Genomic DNA, 25,589 nt, shown 5'->3' with positions numbered 1-25,589 from the left:
ATTTAAATGGTTATGTGCAGCATGCCATTTATGTTATGGAAGTGATGTAATAAAATATCTAATTTATCCTTCTGCAGGAAACATACTAAGAACAACTGCTAGTTAAATGTTTGATGTAAAAATAATGTTTTATTGTGGTTTATGATACTAAATCTCACTTTGCTGTGTTACCGTAGGGAAGCACGTATGAAGGGAGTCTTGTTGCGCTGGTGGCAGCCACGCCATAGTGGAACAGGTCATGATCAGTGGGCTTTGGACCATGTAGAAGTTGTACTGTGAGTATCTGCTACACTCATATTTGCTTAATAGAAACATATCGACTCCATCACTAGAATTAAAACCCATTCATCTATCTCTGTGTGGATATGTAAGTATCCACCTTTCACACACCTTCTTTTTACTACTGTATCTTCTAGAGACATATATAAGCATGTTTGATTAAAGGTTGCATTAACTTTTGAATGTTATTGTGCAAATGTTTATAGTTGTCTAACCAGTACCACTGTCGTGTGGAAATGGCTTAAAATGCATTGGATTCCTGTGTTATACCTGCTGTGTCATCTGAAAAATATAACCAAATATAATTTATTAGACTTGATGACTAAAATAATGTTTACTTTAAAAAATGTTTACAGAATACCAATAGTTGCGATCTCCACAGGAATAGTCTTAAAGTACTCATTAAAACAAGATTGCATGGATTAGCCATTCATCGCTGATCAACCCTTTTCCATATTGCTTCTGGGACAGTCGTGTTTTCGGATGTTCTTTTTGATTTTCATAATTTTATTTGGATTTGAGTGATTTTGGACACTTCAAAGCAATGCAATACTGAATTAGAGTGATGTAATTGCCTGTATCTGCATATATGAAAACTGATCAAGGGATAAAAAGATCAATAAAGAACATTGTTAACAAAAGCTTGAGAGGGAAAAAGATGTAGTGTTAAGTATTCAAGTATTGGCAGGGATGTAACTAGACATTTATGGGCCCAATAGCAACATTTTATATGAACAACCCTAAGGGTGAAAAAAAAAAAAAGCCTGCAGAGGGGAATCTGACAGGACAGAATAGCCCCATCTAGCTGCAGCCCAGTTGTAGCTGCACCTCCTGCTACTATGCTAGTTGCACCTTGTAAATGAGATAAACCTCTAGGATGGAATACCGAATACACACACGTCAACTAGATATGTGACATAGTATTGAGAGGCACAGAAGTCAAAATATATTAGTTTTCACACTTTAGTCATCGCTCAATGACAGTATCTTGTATTAGAAGTGTAAAAGGCAGCATCTCGATGTTTGGGAGAATCTCGGACCTAGTGTTGCAGCCCTCTTGCTTGACTATAATTAAGCTAATGAATTCATCTAATGTGTTCGTTTTACAGAAGAGTTTAAATTGGAAAATAGTGATACAATGGTGGCACTATATAAATAAATAGTGGTTATGATGAATCTTCAGATATCTATGATTATATTATGTCTAGGAGAACAACGAGGGCTGGATTTACTGGAGGGCAATTTGATGAAACTGACTGTTTGGTGCATTTTTACCGGCAGTTTTCAAAACCAGCGAATTTACTAAAGGCCAGTCTACTTTAATACCACAGTTTAACAAAGCACCACATTGCATATTGCCATCCTGATTTTTAACATGATGATAAAAATACAAATTGTAATATTTTCTAAGCTACGTCTTGCCAAACTGACAGAAAAAAACAAACTAGCTCTGAGAGGCGAGACTGCTGGTTGATCTGTCTTGCTGTTCAGAACATAAGACCAGGCACCATTGACTTATGACTTACTGGGGGAATCATTATTTATTGATTATGGGAACAAAATTAATGTATAACTAACCTATGGGGGAAAATTAGATTTTTATTTACATTAAGGGGCAGTACTATTGTATTATTATTATTATTATTATTATTATTATTATTATTGGGGCAAGATGAATATTTAATTATAATAAGGGATCAACACTTATTATTTTATATGGGGGACATCATTTATACTGCACACATATGACACTACAAGGGATGCACATGGGTGCAAATGGCCACACATTTTTATATAATAAAAAAAAGCATTTCTCACAGAGATACATCTTGAGAGAATGACATACTTCATAGGAAAATTATTAATACTGACTCACAGTCTGGCTCCTGGATCAAGATGGTTAATAGCCTCAGGTTTACATGCTACTACTCCACCATTGTAATTTACTGCCTGTCACCTTCCTTATGTCTATTCAGCTCTTTCCTACTTACTTTCACCCAAACCTTTATACACGCTATATAGACACTTGTCTATATAGCGCCAACATACTACATAGAGCTTCACAGAGAATGTTAAACCATTCACATGAGACCAGTGGCAGAACTACAGGGGTACGGACGCAGGGGGCCTGACAATGCTGGGCCACTTTGAGAGCAGACCATGTGTCTTGGGGGGGCTAGAGTGGCATGGACCCATACCCAACTTCCTAGTTTGTTTTGGGCTGTGGGTGGAAACAGGAGCACCCAGAAGAAACCCATGCAAACACCTAGAGAACACACAAACTTCACACTTAAATCCTAATGTCTACACATCCCTTTCCTACCTCCTTCACCCAACTCCTTTATATTCTCTTTTCATGAATCCTTCAAATAACTTCCCTCTACTGCACTAGAAATCTTACGAGCTATCATTTTCCCTTTGCCACAATCAAATGACAACTCAGCCGCAATGTGATACTAAATTACTGAAGAAAACAGATAATAAAGTAAGCAAGATGGAAAGTTGCAAGTCAGCACTAATTCACCTGTGAATGATTTCATTCTCTCCAGATGTATACCACTCTATGAGAATTTTCTTCTTTAATAAATAGGCCACTTGCTTCCTTGTTAAGGTAGCAGAAGGTAATGATTTAGAAAAATTAAAAGACAGATAGACAGTCAGAAGTAACACATTGCACACTAATATCTATTATATACTATTCATTTAAAAAAATAGCATCTCAAGGGAAAACATTGCTTATAAAAAGAGAGGAAATGCAGAACAATAACACAATAGCCATCTTTGCGGAAAATGCTGACATACCGATTGGATTTTGACAGCATCATTTGAATGGTAACAAAATTGGGTATGTGAGGTGTAAGAAGCACACCAAATGCACACTCCTAGGCAGGGGCGAAACAGTGCATTATCAGGACCCATAGCAAAATTGGGTAGGGGCCAGAGCATCCCTAGCTCCTGGACTGCCTACGCACCAGGCCAGCACTTGCTCAGAATAGACCTCGGAGAGGGGGAAAGGGGCTTCGGGAGTGAGTTGGCAACTTTGCATTGGGGCACCATAGCGGCCATACTCCATGCACCCACTGCAGTTCTTTCACTACTCATAGGAACACGTACAGGGATATTAGTAGTGTTACTCTTTGAAATGTTTATTTTTGCTGTGTTTAGCTGTCATTTTATTAACATTTAATAAAATAGTAATTTCTTTATGTGAATATTTATACATGCAAAGTTGATGTAAGTGGAAATAAAAGCTAGATGGTATTGCATCTTTGTACAGCATATATACTAATGCTATTTCATTTCAGCATTCAGGAAAACATGATTCACTGATATTCTACTAAATCTTGTAAATTTTATTCTATGTATTCCATTTTTGTCCTGTAAGTATTAGCATACAAACACATATTTCAGTTTCAAAGTAAATATTACATAGCTTGGTATTCAGCATGATTTAGCACCAATAGACACATATAATATTATAGTGACATTTAGTTCACACTACTAGCAGGAGGTCTAGAACAAAAGCTAAGGTTAGTTTTTACAGATGTGCCTATATCATAGTAAGGGTATCTCACACTGTATTCCATGTTCCTGTGGATATATCATATATCACTAGGACGTGTCAGAATCTATTTGCCAATGGAGATTAGAGTAGCAGAATAAAAGGGTTTTTCCCCTTTTTGACATTATCCCCATAATATCCCTCCTGTCCCCCAGTGTGGCTCACATTGCTGGAGAACTTGGTCCTCTTCAATAGATTTCCCTAGAACTCAACTGAGAACTGGATGGATTGCAATACTTGTGAGCTGCAGCATCAATTCATTGCAACATGTTGATGCTCTGATGCTTTCAGCCACACACGTTATCTTTAGTATAGTTCATATGTTAGCAAAACACCTACATATGGTGCTGTTTTCAAAAATGGTTGGATGGAAGACTGGATGATCCCTGTTGATTTACCGCCATATATAACGTAGCTATCATTTTATAAATAGCAGACCCCGCTGATTAGCAGATTCTAATAGTATTAGAATCCTTCCAATGACTGAATCTCATTTGTCAGACGCAAACAATGCTTTGGTGCAACAAAACAATATAATTATAATTACTCCCTCTTTATATTAATTATCATCATGCACAGGGCAAAGACTAGAAATAGGCCAAGTTAGGAATATTTTTGTATTTACAGTTATATTTCGTCCACCCAAGCAAAGCTTTTTTTTTGGGACAGATAGTGCTTTCTTTCATATTGTTTATTGAATATTATTTCATATTGGAATAAATATATTTATACTTCAGTTATATCATATACGGGAAACAGGCACTTAACCAAGATTCTGCCCTTTGTTATTTTCATGCAATTAGTGGTAACCAAAAATATTTATATACATAGAGCAAAAACAATCTTTGTCCCAGGGCGCAAATAAATTACACGTAACAACTAAAATCAAACTTAATGTATGGTATCAACCTTATATAGGTCTGAAAAACTCACTATTTATTGTTTCCAAAGCAAATCCCTTTAATGTAAAGCATTCAGTTGAGCAGTCATATGAAATGATAATCTGTATATCAATGAACGAGGTTATCAAACGTAGATTATTTAGAGCATAATCTCATCAGAATGGTGCCTGTTATTAGGTTAATATAAGTTAATAGTTTGGTACCAATAGATCTGTATCCAATAGTCCAAGTTAGACTTCTAGGATTAATTCACACTCCCACTCGTCAGTGATGTGTGGAAATGTCAAATACAAATTATAGTACAAATATAAATTGTCCAATGCATGCATGCACAAACATCAAAAGTACTCACATAGGTAATGGTGCTCCTAATATAGTCTCTAGTTGTGGTTTCTGTAGCATAGGATCACTCCAAACATCCAGGGACCCCGTGTAATGAGTTCTGTCCCTGGCTGATGTGGTGCACTGCCGGTTCCAAAAGCCGAACTTTCGGTTTTTTAGGCTCCAATGTGTGGAATACATTCTGTCTCTTGCATTCCACAGTAAAAAGATGAAATTGAAAAAATCTATTTCCTTGTTAGTGATTGCAATAAAACCAGCAAATTCAGTGTATAATCGCCTTCACTTCAACGCGTTTCATCCCTCAATGGGAAGTTCCTCAGGATAGAAGGCAAAGAGAAAGTCAATCTGAATTAGGCGGTATTTATGCAAATAGGGAGCGACCCCCTTACTTCATCCTATTGGTTCATAGACCCCGGTATATTCCATGAACCTATCAATGTAGTTTGTCTGCATAACCTATGTAGAAGTATATAAATATGTTAAGTCACAAAAAAAATGGCTTGAATGACTAGTATAATGGAATTGCTGATAATGTAATGAAGTAAATTAATTAATTATACCTATCCATTTTTGCTATTGATGCCTGAATATAATATACTTCTATATCTGTATAAACAATTTATAGATGATGTTAGGGTTGGATATGTGACGTGAAAATATTTAATATTAATTTTCTGAAGTGGAAAACATGAGGAGGCCACTAACGGATGGATAAATACTAAAATAGTCTAGATCTCCAAAAAAGAGCTTAGATCAAAATTGATGTTAATACCCCTAGGTGCTAAAGTATCAAGATTAAAAATCCATTTTGCTTCTTCCTTCGAGATAGATGCTGTAAAATCACCTCCTCTCCACCTTAGTAGGGTTGGGTCATGACTGTGCACTTTGGAAAAGTGAGCGGATACACTCTGTGCCTCAAATTTGTTCTTAATATTGCGCAGATCTTACTCTTAAATTTCTTACAGTCCTGCCCACATACTGCAGGCCACATGGGCACTCCAATAGGTATGCCACACCCAAAGTGTCACAAGATACGCATTCCCTTATTTCATGTTGTGTACCATTCACTCTTCTTGAAGAAAAGGTGGTTGTTAGTTTTGTGGTGTTTGTTTTAGTAATCTAACACGCCTAACACTGGTTACAATGAAAGAAGCTTTTCCTTTGTTCATTTAACCATGTTTCCTTTGGATCCCTTCTATCCATATTTAAATATTTATTATAAGACGTGATGAATATGGACACCTAATATATATATTTTAACAAAAGTTTGGATTATGAAAATAGGAATAATAAAGTGGGTGTTTGTGTTTTTTGTGAGTTTTTTTTTTACTCACCTTAGTTTTCATTAATTTAGTTTTATTTTAAGTTACTTTTTCCTCCTCATTAGGGGAGCAAAGATATAATTTTCATTTTACTTTTTTCCTATAACAGTATGCGTTAACATGTACAAACATAAGCTTAGATGTCAAGTGATACCATGGGGAGAGCTGATCTGGGACCCAGTGGCTCTCTAACTATAAGGAAACACTAGCGATGATGTCACTGGGCATTCCATTTGCTGAGGAAATGTGGCAGCAGCCCCAGGATTCTATTCAGAATTTCGTGTATTTGTGACGTTACAGCTTTTGATGGTTGGCGGCTGATGCATCGGAAGTGAAGGTGTCACTTACAGCCTGGTTCATGTGCACAGCATAGTGAGCAGTGTGAAAGCCGCCAAGAAATAAAGTACTTGTATAGACAATCCAGCTTGCAAATAAGGAGCACAGCAGGATGTATATACTCAGTGAATGGGCAGCAACAAGTTAAAGCATCTATCAGATATGAAAATTCAACAATTATAGTGTTAACATCCTGCTGAATACCAGTTTATCTTTGTTCAAAAAATTAGCCAAATCTATAGAAACATGAAGTTGTTGGGGTCAAACAGGACAGAATATGAAACAAGCTCCAAAATTGTTTCTGAACATAAGCATCCTGGTAAGAAAAATGCAAACAAAATCAGGATTGAGTTCATTTTGTACGAATATTCTCTTAGTATTCAAGATGAGTGATCTTAAGGATGATATTTATAATTATGTCCCAAATAGTATTACTGATATAGGTATGAACATCACTACATAATAAGATATCGATCACTGTCACCTAGAACAGAAACTGACTAATGCCTGTCAATGCATTGTGAGCAAATGGGTCTAAAATTGTGCAGGCATCTGGATAATTGTTTCTGCTGCCTGCACACCTCTGTGGTCCAGACAAGCAGTGGTGTAATCAGCGTTTGCACGATTTTCCAGCAATTAGCCGTGACTTGCAGGTTCTACTCCTGCAGAATGAGCAGGATAGGCATGCAGCTGATCCCAACATATGCTTGATTTTGGTCAGCCATTTGGAATGTGTAGTGACCAAATTATCTGAATATACTCATCTAAATGAGTCCTAACTTTCAGGATTTACAGGTGTGACTCGAGGGTTTTTACACACATCTCAGGGTCTTATTACTTACATATCAGGATCAGCCAGAAAACCTTACTCCATGGTTTTCTTTTGTTTTGTTTTCTTTTGTTATTTGCTATAAATTGTGAAACATAAATAACACTATTAGAACCTTGGTGGTTATCACACTCGGTGGTAAAAAGAAATACCCATTTAATTCACCTGTGTGACAATTTTATAAATCAAATTTTATCAACATTCTGATTTTATAATCATAAATTCAAACTAATATGTGCCAGTATCAGCTAGTTTAGAAAGTTCCCAACTATATAAGTAACTCATTACTATATTTATGTAGGATGCGGCATATTACAATTTAGAACATGATATATTTCATGTGGCTTGAGCTTTTTCAACGGGGCCGCGCATTAAATGTGCTTATAACCATGGAGTACAACATGTCCATATACAGCTACATTACTTACAACATTATGTTGTCAGAATGGCAGAAATGTCAACCTAGGAGGTTCAAAATCAAGGATACTTTTGAATCGCTCTCTGTGCTCCAAGTAGGGGTGTGGCACCAAAACCGTGGGCTTTGTTTATCTGCTTTTACCCAGCCAATGAAATTTACAAAACACTGTTATTTGAGAGAGTTATACATTTTGCAATACACAACCCCATCCCATCCAATGACTAATATTGCACAATCAGGTCATTCTAGTGAATAAAATATAGAGAGCATTCTAGTGATCAATATACAATGCAATACCCATCCTGTTCAACATTATACAATGATGACCCTACTCTGGGGACCTCTCTACAATGCAGAGAAAATTCCAATGACCACTATACAATGCATTTCCCAATCTGGTAGTTACCATTTAATGCAGATCTCAGTGTGATGGTTACTATATAACACAGACCCCAATCTGGGGATTGGCTACAGGCTAACACAGACCCCACTCCCTCACTATGTACTTACCATGATCTCAGTCTGCCCTCTTATTTCTAGGGGAAGAAAAAGTTCCCTAAGTCAAGCTCCTCCCAATCTCCACAATTCACACAGACTGTCTATAAATTCCCCTTTTTCTTCATTTAGAGACCATTGTTATTTTGAACAGTTAACTCTAGTTTGCTCCTCCTTTTATATATTCCTGCACAATCTTCTGGGCAAAGGGCAGACGCTTGATGTGATGCGCATTCCAGGTCCTTTTAGATGCTACCACTATTTATGTATATGCACTTGTAAATTTCTGGAACTGCCTGTATGTATCATTTGCACATCATCTTTTATTTAGCTGCTCCTAGAAACTATCCCTTGACTGCTGCACCAAAAATATAAATCACACAATGTTTGCATGTGCATCTGGAAACCATTGCAATATGTTGGGGTTATAAATAAAGGACAATATTTATGCCTTAAAGTGTAACACTTTCACACTTATATGTACAGTATGGGCCTCATTTAGAGTTGGGTGTCAATTTTTGTGGTGTAAACTCATGCATTATCGCACTGCTCATGAGTATCAAAATATGTCCATATCTAAATTTATGCATATCTTAGACTTGGTGACCATTACATCTGACGAGGTGGAACTGGGCGGGCAAGCGTAAGTTCAGTACAGTAAGGGCATGTTCACTTAAATGTAGCATGCCCCCTGTAGATGTGACCTAATGAGGCTTTGACGCATTTCCAGATCTGCTTCTTTGAATGCACATCTTCTGTGGCTACTGCAGGCCTTGTGCAAAGATACGTTATGATGCGGATAATGATGAAACCTGCAACTCTATCCAGCTGCTTCTGATTGGCTGTTTGCTTATTGACCCCTCCAGCTAATAGTATTACAATTATTAGCGCCAAAGCTATAGTATGTCAAGTTTCTGCTGTCCATTAGGATTTCTTATTTGTCATTTCCATTTGGACTACTGCAGGAAAGAAGATTCTCATTCGATTTTTCTAGTGGTAAATGGCAGATATAGTTTGTATTTCATTACATTTTATATGGAACACATGGCTTTCACATTTACACTATGCACTGTTATGTTATGCCACTACATTACTTTATATGCGTGTATGAATAGAGTAATGCAACGTTTGGATTTATTGCTGACACTATCAAGTCTCTAGCTGTGACTATACACATTTGTACAACTGACACAGAAATATTGTTTTTGAGTAGGATATATCTTGAGTGCGCTTTTTTGTGACTTAATTTTTAAATGTATTTTTAAAGCGCAAAATGCTTCCAAATCTAAATGAGGCCTTATGTGTGTAAATCTTGTTCTCAACTAGAATAGTGAATGGTTTCTCTATGATGTGATATTGCTTAGAATCCAGACAGTTCTAATAATTTACAGCTTCAATCTGTTTGAGAACCTTACGTTTATACCTGGCTGTTTGCATAATGTGCGTTGAAAGTACTTCTTGTGTAAGATGTTACTGTACACAGAATTGCTAGAAATGTAAAATAAACACTCACTGTCACCTCAGACATCTGTCATTACTTCATGAATGTTCAGTACATCTCTGTATTGTGAGCAAATACTGCATGGCATATGTAGCAAGTATTATCAGTGTCTTCAACTATAATAGTAATGTCTCCAATTTCTCTTTTCATAAGAGATGAAAAATCGTTTATTGCCTCTAAACCTCATCCGTCTTTTATGAGTAATCACAGTGCTGCATGCATAGAAAGGCATTTTCTAACATATGTTATATTTCATTATTTGCTTACATTGGGTCTACAATAGAGTAAGGTAAGTGTTCTGTTTTCCAAGTTTTTCTGTCATAAAAAAATGTACATGTAGTAGTGAAAAAAAATTGATGGTTGTCGGGTATACTTAAAACACTCTTGCAGTAATTATGTGAAAGCAAGTCCTACATACTATAAACTATGTAGTGACTGTGAAAGGTTACCAGAGGTTGAAATAGTGTGTGTGTGTGTGTGTGTGTGTGTGTGTGTGTGTTTATATAGATAGATAGATAATGCATTAGTATGATAAGTTCAACCTTTTACCTTCCTAGATGTGTTGGTCCAGGAAAAGGTAAGGTGTCTGCAGATTTAACCTCACATGGGAGATTGCTGGGGATAAAATATTTCACATGGGAAATAAAATATTTCCTGACCCTGGACATAGCAATCAAACTATTATTATTATTATCATCATAGATTTGTAAGGCGCCACGGTGCTCCACAAGAAAGGAGGGACATACAAGGTAGATAAAATAAATGCAGACATGAAAACAAAGGGCATGGAGTGCCCCACTCATTGAAGAGCTTGCATACTAATTGGAAAGGGTCAGAGCTAAAACAAGAGGAGCGAGTGGAGATCAGAGTGGAGATTGGGTCAGTTGTGATGGTGCATTAGTGTGGGTAGTATTGGTAGGAGTAGGGATTTTCAGAGAGCGTTGAATGATTTGATGGCTGTAGTAGAGTCTGATCAGGCGTGGTAGGGAATTCCAAGAGTGGATAGCAGCACGGGAAAAGCCTTTTAGGCAGGATTGAGAGGTGATTACAAAAGATGAGGAGAGGAGCAGGTCAGAGGTAGATCTAAGAAGAGTATTTTGATATGAAATCTGAGATGTATGAATGGGTGGTGAGAGCTTTGTAGGTAAGGGGGAATAATTTGAATTGGATTCTGGTGGACATGGGGAGACAGTGTAGGGATTTTCAAAATGGTGGAGAATGGTGGAGCAGAGAGAGAGGAAGATCAGTCTGGCTGCAGCATTCAGGATGGATTGAAGTGGGGAAAAATGGGTGAGAGGAATGCCAGATAATAGGAGGTTTCAGTAGTCAAGGCAGGGGATGAGGAGAGAATGGATAAGAGTTTTGGTAGCATCTTGGTTAAGAAAATAGCATATCCTGGCAATATTACTAAGGTGGGGGCAATAGGATTGGGAGAGAGACTGAATATGAGGAATAAAGCAGAGTGTGGAGTCAAGTGGGCCAACAAAGCAGCAAGCGTGGGAAACTAAAGAAATTGTGAAATTGTGGTGTTATTGATTATGAGGGAGATTTGAGGGTAAAAGGCAACATAATAAGCTCTGTTTTGGACATTTTAGGCTTTAGGGAGTGTTGGGACATTCGTGTGGAGATAGCAGAGAGACAGTTTGTTACACAAGATAGTACAGAAGGGAGAGATCATGGGAGGAGAGGTAGATTTGGGTTTTGCCGAATGAGCAAATTAGTTCCCCAAGTAAAGAATTGCAGAGTGAGAAAAGCAGAGGACTGAGAACAGAGCCTTGTTGGACCCCAACAGATAGTGGGAGTTGAGGGGAGAAGTGTGCCAGAGATATACTAAAGGAGTGGTTCGATAGATAGGAAGGTAACCAGGAAAGAACTGTTGTAGAAGGATGTGCAGGAGAAGAGGGTGGTCAACAGTGTCGAAAGCAGCAGAGAGATCCAGGAGAATGAGTATGGAGAAATGATCCTTAGACTTTGCTGTAAGTAGTTCATTGATCACCTTTGTGACTGCAGTCTTAGCAGAATGTTTGGGTGCAGAAGCCTCTTTCCAAAATATATATTTTTAAATCCATCCAGAGATACTGCCATTGCTGCCTTGCTCAGTAGTGAATTGCACAGTCTAACTATTCTTACAGTGAAAGTTGCAATCGATGCTCCCGTGTCATCTCCACAGTCCTGAGTGAAATAATTTACCTTGAATATATTTGTAAACTTTAAATAAGTAACCTCTAGGGAGCTTTTCTCTAAAGAAAGCAATACTTGTTTTTAAGTTTCTCATTGTAGTTTAATATATTAATTTTATTAATATGGTTGCCCAGGTTGATTATTAAGTAATATTTCAAAAGCATTTCAATGCCAGCTGACCTGGCTAATGCTTCACAAGCACTTTCTGAGGTGCCAATACTAACAAACACCTGACATGGGTCCAGTAGACTCATACCCCAGTATCATGATGCCAAGCCATTCAAAGTTCAAGGCCAAACAGAGCAGTAACTGCATATTTGTTGATTGCATAATAGGCACACATCACTTGTCATTAAATGATGTCCTCAGGCTTCCCAACTCTGTAAACCCCTTGTTTTGAATGTTATAGTGTCATTTTACCATCTTGCTTTCACTTTAAATGTAAAGTGAATTATATCAAAGGCACCCTGCAGTATCCCTACACTTTATCCATGTGGGGTGTAAGTATACACACTTATTACTCCTGACATAGACCTGGCACATATGCTAGTGAGGTACATCTTGAGATGCGGGTGTCTGAACATATGGACGTAAAAGCTCTTTTTCTTGTGTGAGACTTTTCTTGCTTTGGGGTTCAAACGTGTCCAACTCTATATAAGCTGCAAAATGTGCAGAGGAACTTATGCTAAGTGTTGTGAACAGATTGTAGAGATATGATGTGAATAGAGAGCATGGTTGGCAATATATTAACTTTGTTTTTACTGTAAGACATGATGCTATTTAGTAAAACTGAATTAAATAGGCAAATGAAAATTGTTTTCCCCTAGTCATTTTATTTTAAATGCTGTCAAGAATTGTAAATTGTTACAATTAGATCTGTGAATATTTCAGAATGCCCACTAATGCTTGATCAATGTTTATTTAATGTTGACCTTTCTTAGTTTTCTTTTACTTGAATTACACTGATTCAGAGGATACAACTAGTTAATGCAAATTGTGCATTTATAGAACTAATTGTGTAGTAAAATGTTTGTATCAAGCTTGGTCATATATCCTCCAGGATGATTATATTTTTTTTTTTTCCTCTCCCCAATCCCTTTTGCAGCACTCGCAAACAAAATTACATGATGAATTTTTCACGGCAACATGGGCTCAGGCATTTCTACAACAGGAGACGGAGGGCTCTGAGACACTACCCATGAAGAAGTGAAATACGTGTAATTCCTGCCATCATGTGAAGTGTTGCTTTTCATTGTTTCCAATCAAAACACTACGTCCAGATACAAGACTTTCCTGCAATTGGCTTAAATAACCAAGAACCTCCTTTAAGACTGACCATACTCCACTTTTCACACTGTGAACTAATGAGAAGTAACTTATTTTCTCATCAGTAAATGTTATAATGTTGATGTGCCTGTGAAAGTATGTGATCTGTTGTAATATCAGTTTAATCTGCAGTATTTCTGTTAAGCAATGTATTCTGTTTAACATGAAATCATCATTAAGCACAAGGACTTGTTGGAGCATTTGAAAAGCGCAGTATATACCGTATTTAACAAAATGTTGACACTGATATTTAAGTGCACTGTATTTCATCTATGTATCATATTTTATAAGATTAAATTATCATGTTTTTTTGTCTTTTATGTACTCCTCATAAATGATGTGCCGGCATCTGTCACATTGATACAATACAATTTCCTGCGTGATTTTTGGCCCAATGAATGTACACGCTGATATCAAGTCTGAAAATATAACTATAGCTACATACTGTAACATATCTTTGAGAATACCTTTTTAAGACAACAAATATCTTGAATTCAGTTGACATACTTATTGGAGAATAATGGCAAAAGTGTTGATAACAATGTGTGATCGTGACAGTTTCCCTGATGAACAATTGTGAATCGATTCTTAAAAGATGCCCAGCATTCTGTACACTAACAGTGTTCTAGTTTTAAAAGGCCAATAAACCCAACAGTACCTGTATTGTGGTGTCTGTGGCATTAGAGTGGCTTGTAGCCTGTGGACGTGTGCTTTGTGTTCCATTTGTAGATTGTTTCTTCCTATTTCGGGTCTATATATCTTCTGCTAATATATCTACCACCAGCAACAGTAACATGGCCGCATACCCTGTATATCAGACATTATAACATAACATTTTACAGTTTTTTTAGATCAAAATATAGATGGAGTCATTTCTGAATACACTTCTGATATGTACTGGTATGCCATACTAGTAATAATATATTTATAGCATTTCTAACTGTATGCCATCCTGATTTTATACATTGCCACAATGAGCACTGGATAAACACCCAATTGAAAGGTTACAATAATTTAGCATTTTTTGAATGCAGTTGCAATGTTACGAGTAATATGTGCCCTCCTGTTTCACGGACCATAATTTGTATACTCCATGACCCTCTTAGCATAATGATTGGAACTGTCAGCATTCTCTTTGTTCTGTTCAAGTTAATACAGAAATAAACTGTTCTGAATGTTTGTCCTTTTTATTATCATTTGCTTGTTATTCCAAGTCATCCTGTATATCTCTGGGAGGTAAATATTGTTGCCCGGCAGTTACAGAAATACATGGTTTGTGATGTATCCAGATACTTTACAGGATTTTCCCTGCCACCTCCAGTCTGCACATGTTCCTGGAGTTGACACTGAAATAAAGATGAAGTGCGCACTTATTTTCCAATGAAACCAATTATATCAGTTCCTGATGCACTTCCAGGAAAGTTGCTCTTGTAAATTATTTGGGATGAGTGAAAACATTTCAATCAGAATATTTGACTCTTTCTGTATTAGGCCATACAAATTTTTCACATTTTGGTGGTGGAATTTGGCCTTAAGTGGTCCTAGTCCTCCCAAACACATTGCACAGCATAATTAATTGTCCAGCATCATCCCAGCTCTATTCATAGACAATACATTTTTCACAATGCTAATTTACATATACAGCATGGAATGGCGGACAAAAGTAGAACTCAAAGACTATATATCTGAAACTTCGCATCTCTGTGAAACAGCTAGTTCTACTGTAAAATTCCATTCATGCAACATTTCACAATGAATTAGCGGATCTCTATATAGGAATTACAGGTTACTACTCTCTTGGAGCTTTAAAAAAAATAGCATTTTATTTTGTAAAGTAAATATCAGACACAAATTGTGACCAATAGCTGCAATTTAATTAGTTTTGTAAGATGGTTTAAAAAAAATTGGTTTCTAGCATTAGCAGAACCAGGAATATAAATACTCTCTGTAAATGGAAGGGCACATCACAAGAGAGAAGCTTGGGAATGGGATGGTCCTGAAATGGTAGTAAGTAGGACTTTGTAGTAAAATTTGTACTGATTCCATAATGCGGTTTTTCATGTTCAGCTCCAATCCTGTAAAGTTGGCGCATGTCCATTTTCCAGATGTAAACAATGGGGGTGCACCAATGTATGCGCTAGACCAGGGGTCGGCAACCGTTTTCTGTCAGTGTGCCGATGGCAAAAAAGGGCAGATATTTTGTGTTAAATAGGCTTCCCTGTGCAAAAGCCTCCTGTAGGGGTTATCTCCAACGATAGCAGTATTATACCCAGACGTAGCCCTCTGAAGAAAAAGCCCATACGATTTATTAAAAGAAAGTTTTGCTTACCCACCAGCCTCAGATTCCAGTTTTCAGGTTGTTATGTGGCGCTGGATGCGGTTTTGTCTTTGTGCCTTTACGTCGCTTCAGATCGGCAGCTATCAATGCTGCCTACCACATTCAGGAGAGCAGAAAAAAGGGTGAGAAAAGAGGAGATGTGGAAGACAAGGGGGTAGAAGGTGTGGTGCAATAGGACTATGGGTTGTGGGGGCACATAGGAGAAAAGGGGAAACATGGGATGGGGGGGCAAGGGAGACATGCACACAAAGAGGGAGAGAGAAAGGAACAGGCAGCTACAATGTAAGACAGATACACACAAACAGTTTGGGCACACATGGGCTGGTGAGACAGAGGCACATATGGGCTGGGGAGGCAGAGGCACACATTGCACAGGGAGGGGACAGGCACACATGACACAGGGAGGGGAAAGGCACACATGGCACAGGGAGGGGACAGGCACACATGGGGCAAAGGGGGGACAGGCATACATGGGCAAAGGGGATAGAGGCACATATTGGCAGGAGAGACAGAGACACATATTGGCTGGGGAGACAGAGACACACATGGGTCAGGGGGGACAGAGGCACACATGGGGCAGGGGGGGCAGAGGCACACATTGGGAGGGAAAACTGGAGGCAAGAAAAGGTAGGGTTGTAATGCAGATGGGAGATCTAACTTACTTTAGGTGCCTCTTTACAGTGCACCACGAGAGAGGCACTCAATAATAATGAGTCAGAAGGGAGGCGAAAAGGGGAAAAAGGTAGCAGCAAGCTGTAGGTAGATGATGTAGCGCTCCGGTACCTGTATAAATGACCACATGTGCGCTACAGTTCAAACGGAAACTACCTGTTCCCCCAGAGAGACCAGTGGCGGAAGCTCTGAGCTCCCGAAAACAGCGTTCCCCCGTGATGTCGGGACATGACCTGAGGGCTGGCATGCCAGTGAAAACTGGTCCGCGTGCCATGTCTGGCACGGGTGATGGGGGTTGCCGACCCCTGTGCTAGACAGTCTACTATGTTTCTTTCTGCATAACAAAAAGTATTTTGTTTGCTTTAAAATGATAGAGGGAAAAAGTAATAATTTGGTATAATGGAGACCTTTTCAAGGACCAAGTCTATTACAGGTAAGCAAACCATTCAAGAGAGCAGTATAAAAAGATCATATAAAAATTGTAATGCTTAATGCCTTATAGGTCACAACTGTATATAATGTATGGTGGACATACTGGAAAAGGAGAGGCAACTCTACATTTTTTCGTGTTAAAATACTTTATAAATAATATGTATAAATTGTGACAAAAGGAGGTGTTTGCCACACGCCACAATCTACAGAGAGAGGCTGCAAACAGTTACACATTTGTACAGTAGATCACCTAAGTTAAAGAGATATAGGCGGAGGACATAATTGTGACAATATAATAGTAAAGAGTCTGATTTAACTTACATATTATGAAGTGATTTAAAAAAACATCTTTTCCACAGCAAGGAGCAGCCTGACAGGGTGTGTCTACAATCAAACAGAACACCTGCAACAAACTCCTTTTTAAAGGCAATGTGGGTGTGTTATCTGTCCATCAAGTTACAACTGTGGGAGGAGTGTAACGTATTTAAACCTGTCTGTTTCATAGCTCAGTTGTGACTGATGACAGATAATGGCCAGTGACTAGGGAGTTGTCCTCTGTCTTGAAGTCTGGTCACAAGAAGAGTGTGGAACTCTATGCTCTCAATTTACCTTGCCATCCTGACAATAAAAGCAAAATAAAAAAGCAAGAAGGTGGTTGAATGTGCATCACCTGAAGTGTGCCTGTGTCACAAAATGTTATTTACTGTGTTCTACCGTCACCGGGTACAAGAAAAATACATTGGAAGGGAGCAACTAATATAAATGAGGGATTGCAATGTAAATGATCAGAGTGTGACACCCCTAGAGGTGGATGTTGAGAGAATTGTACCTGGTCCCTGGATGCTTTTCTTTCGGTCATAGCACGACAGTGGGACAGAGAACCCTCGAGTCCCCAATATAAGTTGGACACCAAATGATGAAGTGAAGTCAGATTTATTATGCAGGAACAATAAGTCACTAAAATATTTCTGGACAAAGAATGATTAGCAGCACGTGCAATCTGAATACGGTGTTCACAGGCCTGAGGTAAATAGAGGTGTCAGTTACTATACCTTATAGTGCATTGGGCAACACTATCGGGCCTTACTGTCGGAATAACAAATACAATAACAAAAGTCCTATATATCAATACTTCTATAATGTAAACAGTTTGGTTACAACTATGCTTTACAGTACTCTGAGTATCTTTTGTTAACTGTCACGTGGCCATAGACTCAACAACGTTCTGCGCTGCGGCTGTAATACTCTAACCCTGGAATATATGAGGTCACATAAACTGTCTAAGAATACAGTAAGCCTATAAATTGATTGAGCAACTTCCACTTCTGTATTTGTCTGAGAGGCATGTTGGTGTAAGTAGCTGAGGGGGCGTACTGGCGCTGAATTGTTGTTTGGAGGCTTCTGGGGTACCTCTTTTTTAAGTTAGCTCTCAATTTAAAAACGCATATATGTATGGCCCAAATATATGGGACTCTCACTGTTTAGAGGTAGGCCCACCCTATTAAAAAAAGCGCTGTGGAGTGGCGGGTGGCTTTAACATACATTTGCAAATGTGTGCAACTAAGACTTTTGCATTTTAACTACAGTAGAAATGGCAGGTCTTTTGCGGGCTATAGCAGTGTGCTAGGGGAATTTTCTGTGTGTTTGTTCCTTTTAAGAATACAGTTCTAGTCCGTAATACCATAACGAACATTAATTTCAAACAATACACCGTAATGAAATGATAGCAAAGTCAAAGAATACCTTTTAATGAAGTCCATCCACAGCAGAGCTAATTAACATAAATGTCTTCACCGGCGAGCCTTTATGTAAGTGTAGACATTAGAACAGGAGAGACAGGAGACCCTTGCAATAATGAGGCTTAGTTTTGGCTGAGTGTCTCTGTGAACAATATTAATGACAGTTTTGTTACTTCGGTACAATTATCAAAAACAGCAAATTACTGTCTTAGGTGTCACACAATGCAGTTTATTGCCAAGGTAGTTAATATTGTGCTTTCATATGTTCTTGCAGGAAGAAGTCAACTGTGATGTTGTTCTTTGACTAGTAATTTCATGTTATGATGGGTTATAGGATGCTTCAGATACCACGGGGTATATTTCCTAAATACAGCTTGAAAAAGTTGAGATGTTACCCATACAACCAATCAGATTCTAGCTGTCATTTTGTAGAATGTGCTAAATAAATAATAACTAGAATCTGGTTGCTATAGGTAACATCTCCACTTTTTCAAACCCGCAGTTTAGTAAATCTAGCCCCAGGTTTCTATCAGAGTGGGCACTGGTGATTAAATCTATAATTCAGGAATACCTGCGGGTCATGCTGTGTGTAGTAGTAAGAGGTTGGGTAATGCTTTTCACTTGTTAAGCCAATGCCTTTGTAAATTTAGCTCACAGCTCTTAAAGTGTAGGATATATTGTGAAGTGAGGGAGAATACAAAGCCAGTTTGATTACACCAGATTACACTGGTGATAACTCCTATCTTTAATGACAGTCTCTCTGTAAGCACTATCATTAAGTCTTTGTATATGCAGTATTCTGGCTGGCAACATACCTCTGCCCTCTGCAGCAGTCTGTCTCTCAGCAACAACACTTTCCTCACTTTTCCTCACAACAGCATAGCAGAAAAACGTTTCTTTTCACAAAATGTCTCCTCAGTACTCACTCACTCTCTGAAACTCCTCAACAGTGTCAGAGGAATATTTACTAAACTGCGGGTTTGAAAAAATAGAGATGTTGCCTATAGCAACTAATCAGATTCTAATTATCATTTATTTATTACATTCTAGAAAATGACAGCAAGAATCTGATTGGTTGCTATAGGCAGCATCTCCACTTTTTCAAATCCGCAGTTTAATAAATATACCCCTCAGTCTCAAAAACCCTGGAACTTTACAGCAGCCTTGGTTTTCCCTGGGTCCTAGAGTCTCTCATGTATCACGCTGTGGCACTGTCCTGTTCCACAGGGTCCTAGTGCCCTGCAGTTTCTTGGTATCACAAGTGCAACTTATTTTTATGCATGAGAAATCAGTACCCTGTCCCAAAGGTTTATTAGCATTGAATGGGAGGAAATAAAGGCATGTTTCATCTATTCTTGATCAGGGCTAGTTAGTGACTCAAAAGGAAGCAACACTAAAAGATGCAGGTGGTGATCACTTTTTTTTCTGAAATTCCTCATCTGATCCAGAAATTCCTTTGAAGTAAGAATAGCTATTAACATTTATTTCTATAGCATCAGCATATTTCAGAGCACAGTAATAAAACAAGACAGGATATTAACTGTACCAAGCAGGATTTTATACATTCATCTTCCGGAAGGAATCAATAATCAGTGGTACAAATGGTCATCAGGGAGCCACAACATCTTACACAAGTTTGACAGCTTTTAATGTAGTCTTTGACATTGCACTTCAGTCTACAGATGAGGCTTCCTGAGTGAGATGTAAGGCTCCTATTTAAATAGAAATGTTATATAGACATTACATAATAGACAAATACAACAAGGTTCTTAGTTGTTTATAAAACAAAATCATGAGCATTACACAATAGAACAATAAGGGTTCCTGAAGCCAGAGTAGGGTATAAGGTCTATTATGTTTGCTTAATTGTTTACTAACACACAGTGGTACTGTTCTTAATAAATAGTGTGTTATAAAAAACAAACATTATCTTTGCTCTATGTTCACCACATTTCACCGCCTGGTTCTTATAAAACACTGTACAGTCATGGCCAAACGTTTTGAAAATGACACAAATATTTTTCACAAAGTCAGCTGGCTCAGTGTTCATGATGGCAATTTGCATATTCTCTAGAATGTCATTTAGAATGATCAGATGAACTGCAATTAATTTCCCTCTTTGCCATGCCAATGAACTTTATCCCAAAAACAACATTTCCACTGCATTTCAACCCTGCCACAAAAGGACCAGCTGACATCAGGTCAGTGATTCTCTCATTAACACAGGTGAGAGTGTTGACCAGGACAAGGCTGGAGATCCCTTTGTCATGCTGATTGAGTTAGAATAACAGACTGGAAGCTTTAAAAGGAGGGTGGTGCTTGAAATCATTGTTCTTTCTCTGTTAACCATGGTTATCAGCAAGGAAACACGTGCAGTCATCATTGCTTTGCACAAAAAGGCAATGATATTGTTGCTAGTAACATTGCACCTAAATCAACCAATTATCTATCCACAGATCATCTCAATCACTGTGTCTGCTCCAGTATCCTGTGGTAACGCTCTGCAGATTATTGCTACTTGTTCTCTGAGTTTCCAGCACATCTATCTACAGATCATCTCAGCCACTGTGTCTACTTCAGTATCCTGTGGTAACGCTGTGCATATTATTATTACCTGTTCTCTGTATCTTCAGTGCCTTGCTCTGCAGACCGTCGCACCTTGTGTGCCATCTCCACTACTTCGTGGTAAAGTCGTGCGGCCCACCGCATTCTGCATCTGTTATCCACTGTGTTCTTTAGCTAATTCTGCCATACCCTACCATACTGCAACCTGAAACCTGTGCAACTGGTGTTAATAAAAACCACTTCATTTCACTACGCTCTCTGTGGTTTTTATTGGCAATCCTGACACACTCTTTGCATAAACTTAATGTAATTGTCAATAAAAGCCTTTGACAGTTATGAAATGCTTATAATTTTACTTCAGTATACCGTACCAACATCTGACAAAAGGGTCTATAAACAGCAAACTTTGTGAAAACCAATACTTGTCATTCTCAAAACTTTTGGCCATGACTGTACTATCCTCCCTTGCCCTGGTGTAGCATTACTACAACTATACCCACCTCATCTCCAACACCATAACCACTATGTAACTGTACGTATACTCATTGCCACCAGGGCAGCGATAGCCCAAGATTAGAAATCACCTCTACCTCCATCCCTCTCAAAAATGATTGTTAGAACACAACGTAACTATGAGATGGAAACTATTGGCATCAGATATACCACTGCTGTTTAAACCCCCCTGATCAAGTGGTTCCCATGGTATGAATACTATTCAGAACATCGGCCCCGTCAAGACCTTTAGTAACTATTTTAGCCTTCTAGAGCTTTATTTTTCTGAAATCCACAAATGTGCCTCTTTGATGTGCTGCATGTCTCTAAATATGTATTCTCCCTTCCCCCTTTGCCTCCCCCCCTTCTCTTCGCCCCCCTATCTATTTCTGGATTATGTTTTTATTTTTATATGGTGTCTTTGTTATATGTCAACAATGTTTGTATACAAATCTCGGATATTATTGATTGTAATTAGTATACATTGTTATGTCTGTTTTACTTTACCTTATAAATACAATAAAAAACTTTTCAAGCTGTCCCGATTTTTTCCCACACTAGCTATAAAAATCACTAAATGTATGAAGGTGCGATTTTGCAAACTCGCCCGAGTTTGAATTCAAAATCACCAGATATAACACACTTCTTTCTATAGGTGAGATTGGCATCACTGTTGCACTGCAGGGCAATATTAAAATAACAGGAGGCACAATGGAAGTTTCAATAAACCACATTTTTTGTTGTAGAGGGGCAAAAATGATTATGAATTTTCTTACAGGGGCAAATTTATTTTAAGAATAAATTAGTGGCCCAAATGTAAGTATAGATTAAATGTAAGTGTTTTTTGTTGGTTTGTTTGCAGTGAGGCAATATGTATATTTTTATGATATGTCAACACTTAACATTTCCTGATGGGGACACCATTAAAAGTACAGAATTGTGGCACTACTAGTGTCAGCATGCACATGAGCACTTGTAGTGTCACAAGTCTGTACTCACTACCTAATTCCAAACTGCCTCTGGAAGAAACATCAGATCAAGAACTGTTCAGTGGGAGCTTCATGGATTGGATTTCCATCACCGAGCAGCCGCAAACTTGCCTCAGATCACCATGCAATGCCAAATGTCAACTGGAGTGGTTTTAAAGCAAATGGGAATATGTTCTCTTGAGTGACAAATCAGGCTTCACCATTGTCACAAACAAGGTAATTGGAAGGCCTTGCCTGCTGGTATTAGCGCTGCTACGCAAGGAGGCGCGGAGTCTATCCACGCCCCAGGTTTTCACCAGGGAACCCCGCAAGGAGTTATGGACTTAGCTGCTGAGACGTGTCGGTCGCGGTTCTCCCAGGTAGCCACCAGCGAGGTCACGTGAACAAACGTAGTGAACAGTCCGAGGTCAAATCCGTGCAGGTAACGAGGTACAGAAGGATGAGGCAGAAGGGTAGTCAGGAAGCCGAAAGTCAGAACCAGGATAAAGTAACAGGAACCAGGGAGAATCCAAAGAATCGTCAAACAGGCAAAGGTCAATCCGGAGGAAGCGGGCAGGATATATATATAGATATATGAATAACAGGGGAGCCTAGAGACAGGTTGGGAGACTAGATACTCTGGCACCCTAGTGATGCCAGAGTCTAGTTTAAATAGAGGCGCCACCCCTGTCATTGGTGGAGTGGAGCTCGGCGGTCAGCTGATCTGACCGCCGACAGGAATTGCTGGCAAGCGTCTCCGTTGCCTAGCAACGAGACACGATGTTCGGGCGCATGCGCCTGGGACTCCTGTGGGGCCGGAAGTGACGTCCCGTTGCCTAGCAACGGGACGAGCGGGGATCAAGAAGGCGTCCGTCCCGGCACCAGGTAAGAGTGCGGGACGGCGCCTGACAACCATCTAACAGTCTGATGGACAAATCTGGGTTGTCAGATGCCAGGAGATTGCTTCCTACCCGAATGATTACTATCAGTTGTAAAGATTGGTGGAGGAGGAATAATGGTCTTGGGCTGTTTTTCATGGTTTGGACTGGGCTGCTTAGTTCCAGTAAAGGGAAATCTTAATTGTCAGCATACAATAACATTCATCATCATCAGTTACTTATATAGCGCCACTAATTCCGCATTCAAGAGAATTATATGCTTCCAAATTTATGCAACAGTTTGGGGAAGGTCCTGTAGTGTTTCAGCACGTCAGTGCCACTTGCAAAAAATAGGGTCCATCAAAAATGGTTTTCCTGAGTTTGGTGTGAATGAAATTGACTGACCTGCAGAGAGCCCTGGCATCAGCCCCATCAATCACCTTTGGGATGACTTAGAAAGCAGACTGAAAACCAGGCCTTATTGCCCCCTCCTCACTAATGGTCTTGTGTCTGAATGGAATTCGCCAAAGCCATGTTCCAAAATCTAGTGGAAATCCATCCCAGAAAAGTGAAGGCTGTTATAGCAGCAAATGGGGACTAACTACATATTAATACCCATGGTTTTGAAATTAGATGTTTAAGAAGCACATATGGATATAATGTTTAGGTGTCCACATACTTTTTGCCACGTGGTCAATATCCATGTCCACAATGTTATCTGAAAGAGATGAGTTAAGCACTTCTGCAATTAATTTTTTTTGACACTTTCAATCATTGCAAATTAACTTGTGTTGAGATGTCCCCGAAGCCGGTGCCTGTGAAGAGGGCGAAGATCCCGACTGTCGCTGTGCCCCTGGAGGAGCTAAAGACTCCCCTGATGGCGGTGCCCAGCAAGAGGGTGAAGAAAGAAGAAAGAACTTACTTACCCGTCCGGCGATCCAGCAGCGGTAAGTATTCATTCTTTTATGCAGGTTCTGGCAGCGGAGGACGGATGAGCCAATCAGGGCTCATCTTTCCCCACTGGCCAAACAGCGGCCGGATACGCGAGCCAATCGCGGCTCGCGCCCGGCCGTTTAAAAGATTGGCGCCGACGCGAGCCAATCAGCGCTCGCGCCGGCTAATGACGTCACGCCGGCGACTATTTTGAGAGGAGAGAGTCGGCGGTGGAGAGAGAAGGACGTCGTAGGACGTCCGGAGCGGCGGAAGAAGATAAGCAGCGGAGATCGTCGGCGGGGAGCCCTTGTAAGGGCTGAGAGCGCCCCCGCCAAGCAGCCCTCAACAGCGCCGAACAGGAGAACAGGCGCCGTCGGCTGGAGGGTCTGGAAGACGCGGAGAAAGAAGGCAGAAGACGGCATGGCAAGTTGAGATACCTGCGCAGAGCAGGTAAGTAGCCTTAACGTTAAGTCGGGCACTAGGCCCGTGGCCACGGTCGGGCATAAGGCCCGTGCAGCATGTAATAGGGGCACAAGGCCCAGGGAATTGGGCACTAGGCCCCGATAAAGTAGTGGGCCAGTAGGCCACAAGTCTATAAAGGGCACAAGACCCTGTTAGTTAGTTAGGCAGGGAGGGTGAGGGCCCCAGGTGCAAGGGCACAAGGCCCTTAGTCAGGTAGTGGCCTAGAGAGGCATGTTGGTGACAGTAGCTGAGAGGGAGTGCTGACATTGGATTGCTATTTGGAGGCTTCTGGGGTACCTCTTTGGTAAGTTAGCTCTCAATTTTAAAACATATGTATGGCCCAAATATATGGGACTCTCATTGTTTAGAGTTAGGACCACCTTTTTAGCAAAAGCGCCGTTGAGTGGCGGGTGGCTTTAACACACATTTGCAAATGTGTGCAACTAAGACTTTTGCATTTTTATCTACAGTAGAAATGGCAGATCTGTTGCTGGTTATAGGAGTGTGCTGGGGGATCTCTCTGTGTGTTTGTTCCTTTCAGGATAACCCCACCCTTTCAAGCACCTGCTATAGCCTATAAATTGATTGAGCAACTTCCACTTCTTTATTTGTCTGAG

The 25,589-nt window shown here is 39.5% G+C and overlaps 1 protein-coding gene across 4 annotated transcripts in view; it reads left to right on the top strand.

The window, feature by feature from the left end:
* The window catches only part of RELN (reelin), a 447,264-nt gene extending 432,592 nt beyond the window's left edge, over positions 1-14,672 (top strand). For 2 of the 4 annotated variants that reach the window (XM_075208759.1, XM_075208758.1), the window contains exons 63-65: positions 177-275; positions 10,140-10,275; positions 13,273-14,672. In XM_075208759.1, the coding sequence (XP_075064860.1) occupies positions 177-275; positions 10,140-10,269 (229 nt within the window). In that variant the 3' untranslated portion in view covers positions 10,270-10,275; positions 13,273-14,672. The remainder of the gene's footprint in view (positions 1-176; positions 276-10,139; positions 10,276-13,272) is intronic. The other 2 variants (XM_075208761.1, XM_075208760.1) reach the window with 1 other exon arrangement.
* Positions 14,673-25,589: the final 10,917 nt, after the last annotated feature.

Source organism: Mixophyes fleayi, chromosome 4 (assembly GCF_038048845.1).
Source record: "Mixophyes fleayi isolate aMixFle1 chromosome 4, aMixFle1.hap1, whole genome shotgun sequence".
In the NCBI taxonomy this organism is placed as follows: domain Eukaryota; kingdom Metazoa; phylum Chordata; class Amphibia; order Anura; family Limnodynastidae; genus Mixophyes; species Mixophyes fleayi.
The sequence above is the reverse complement of the archived record's forward strand: the minus strand, read 5'-3'. Positions and strand labels throughout refer to the sequence as shown.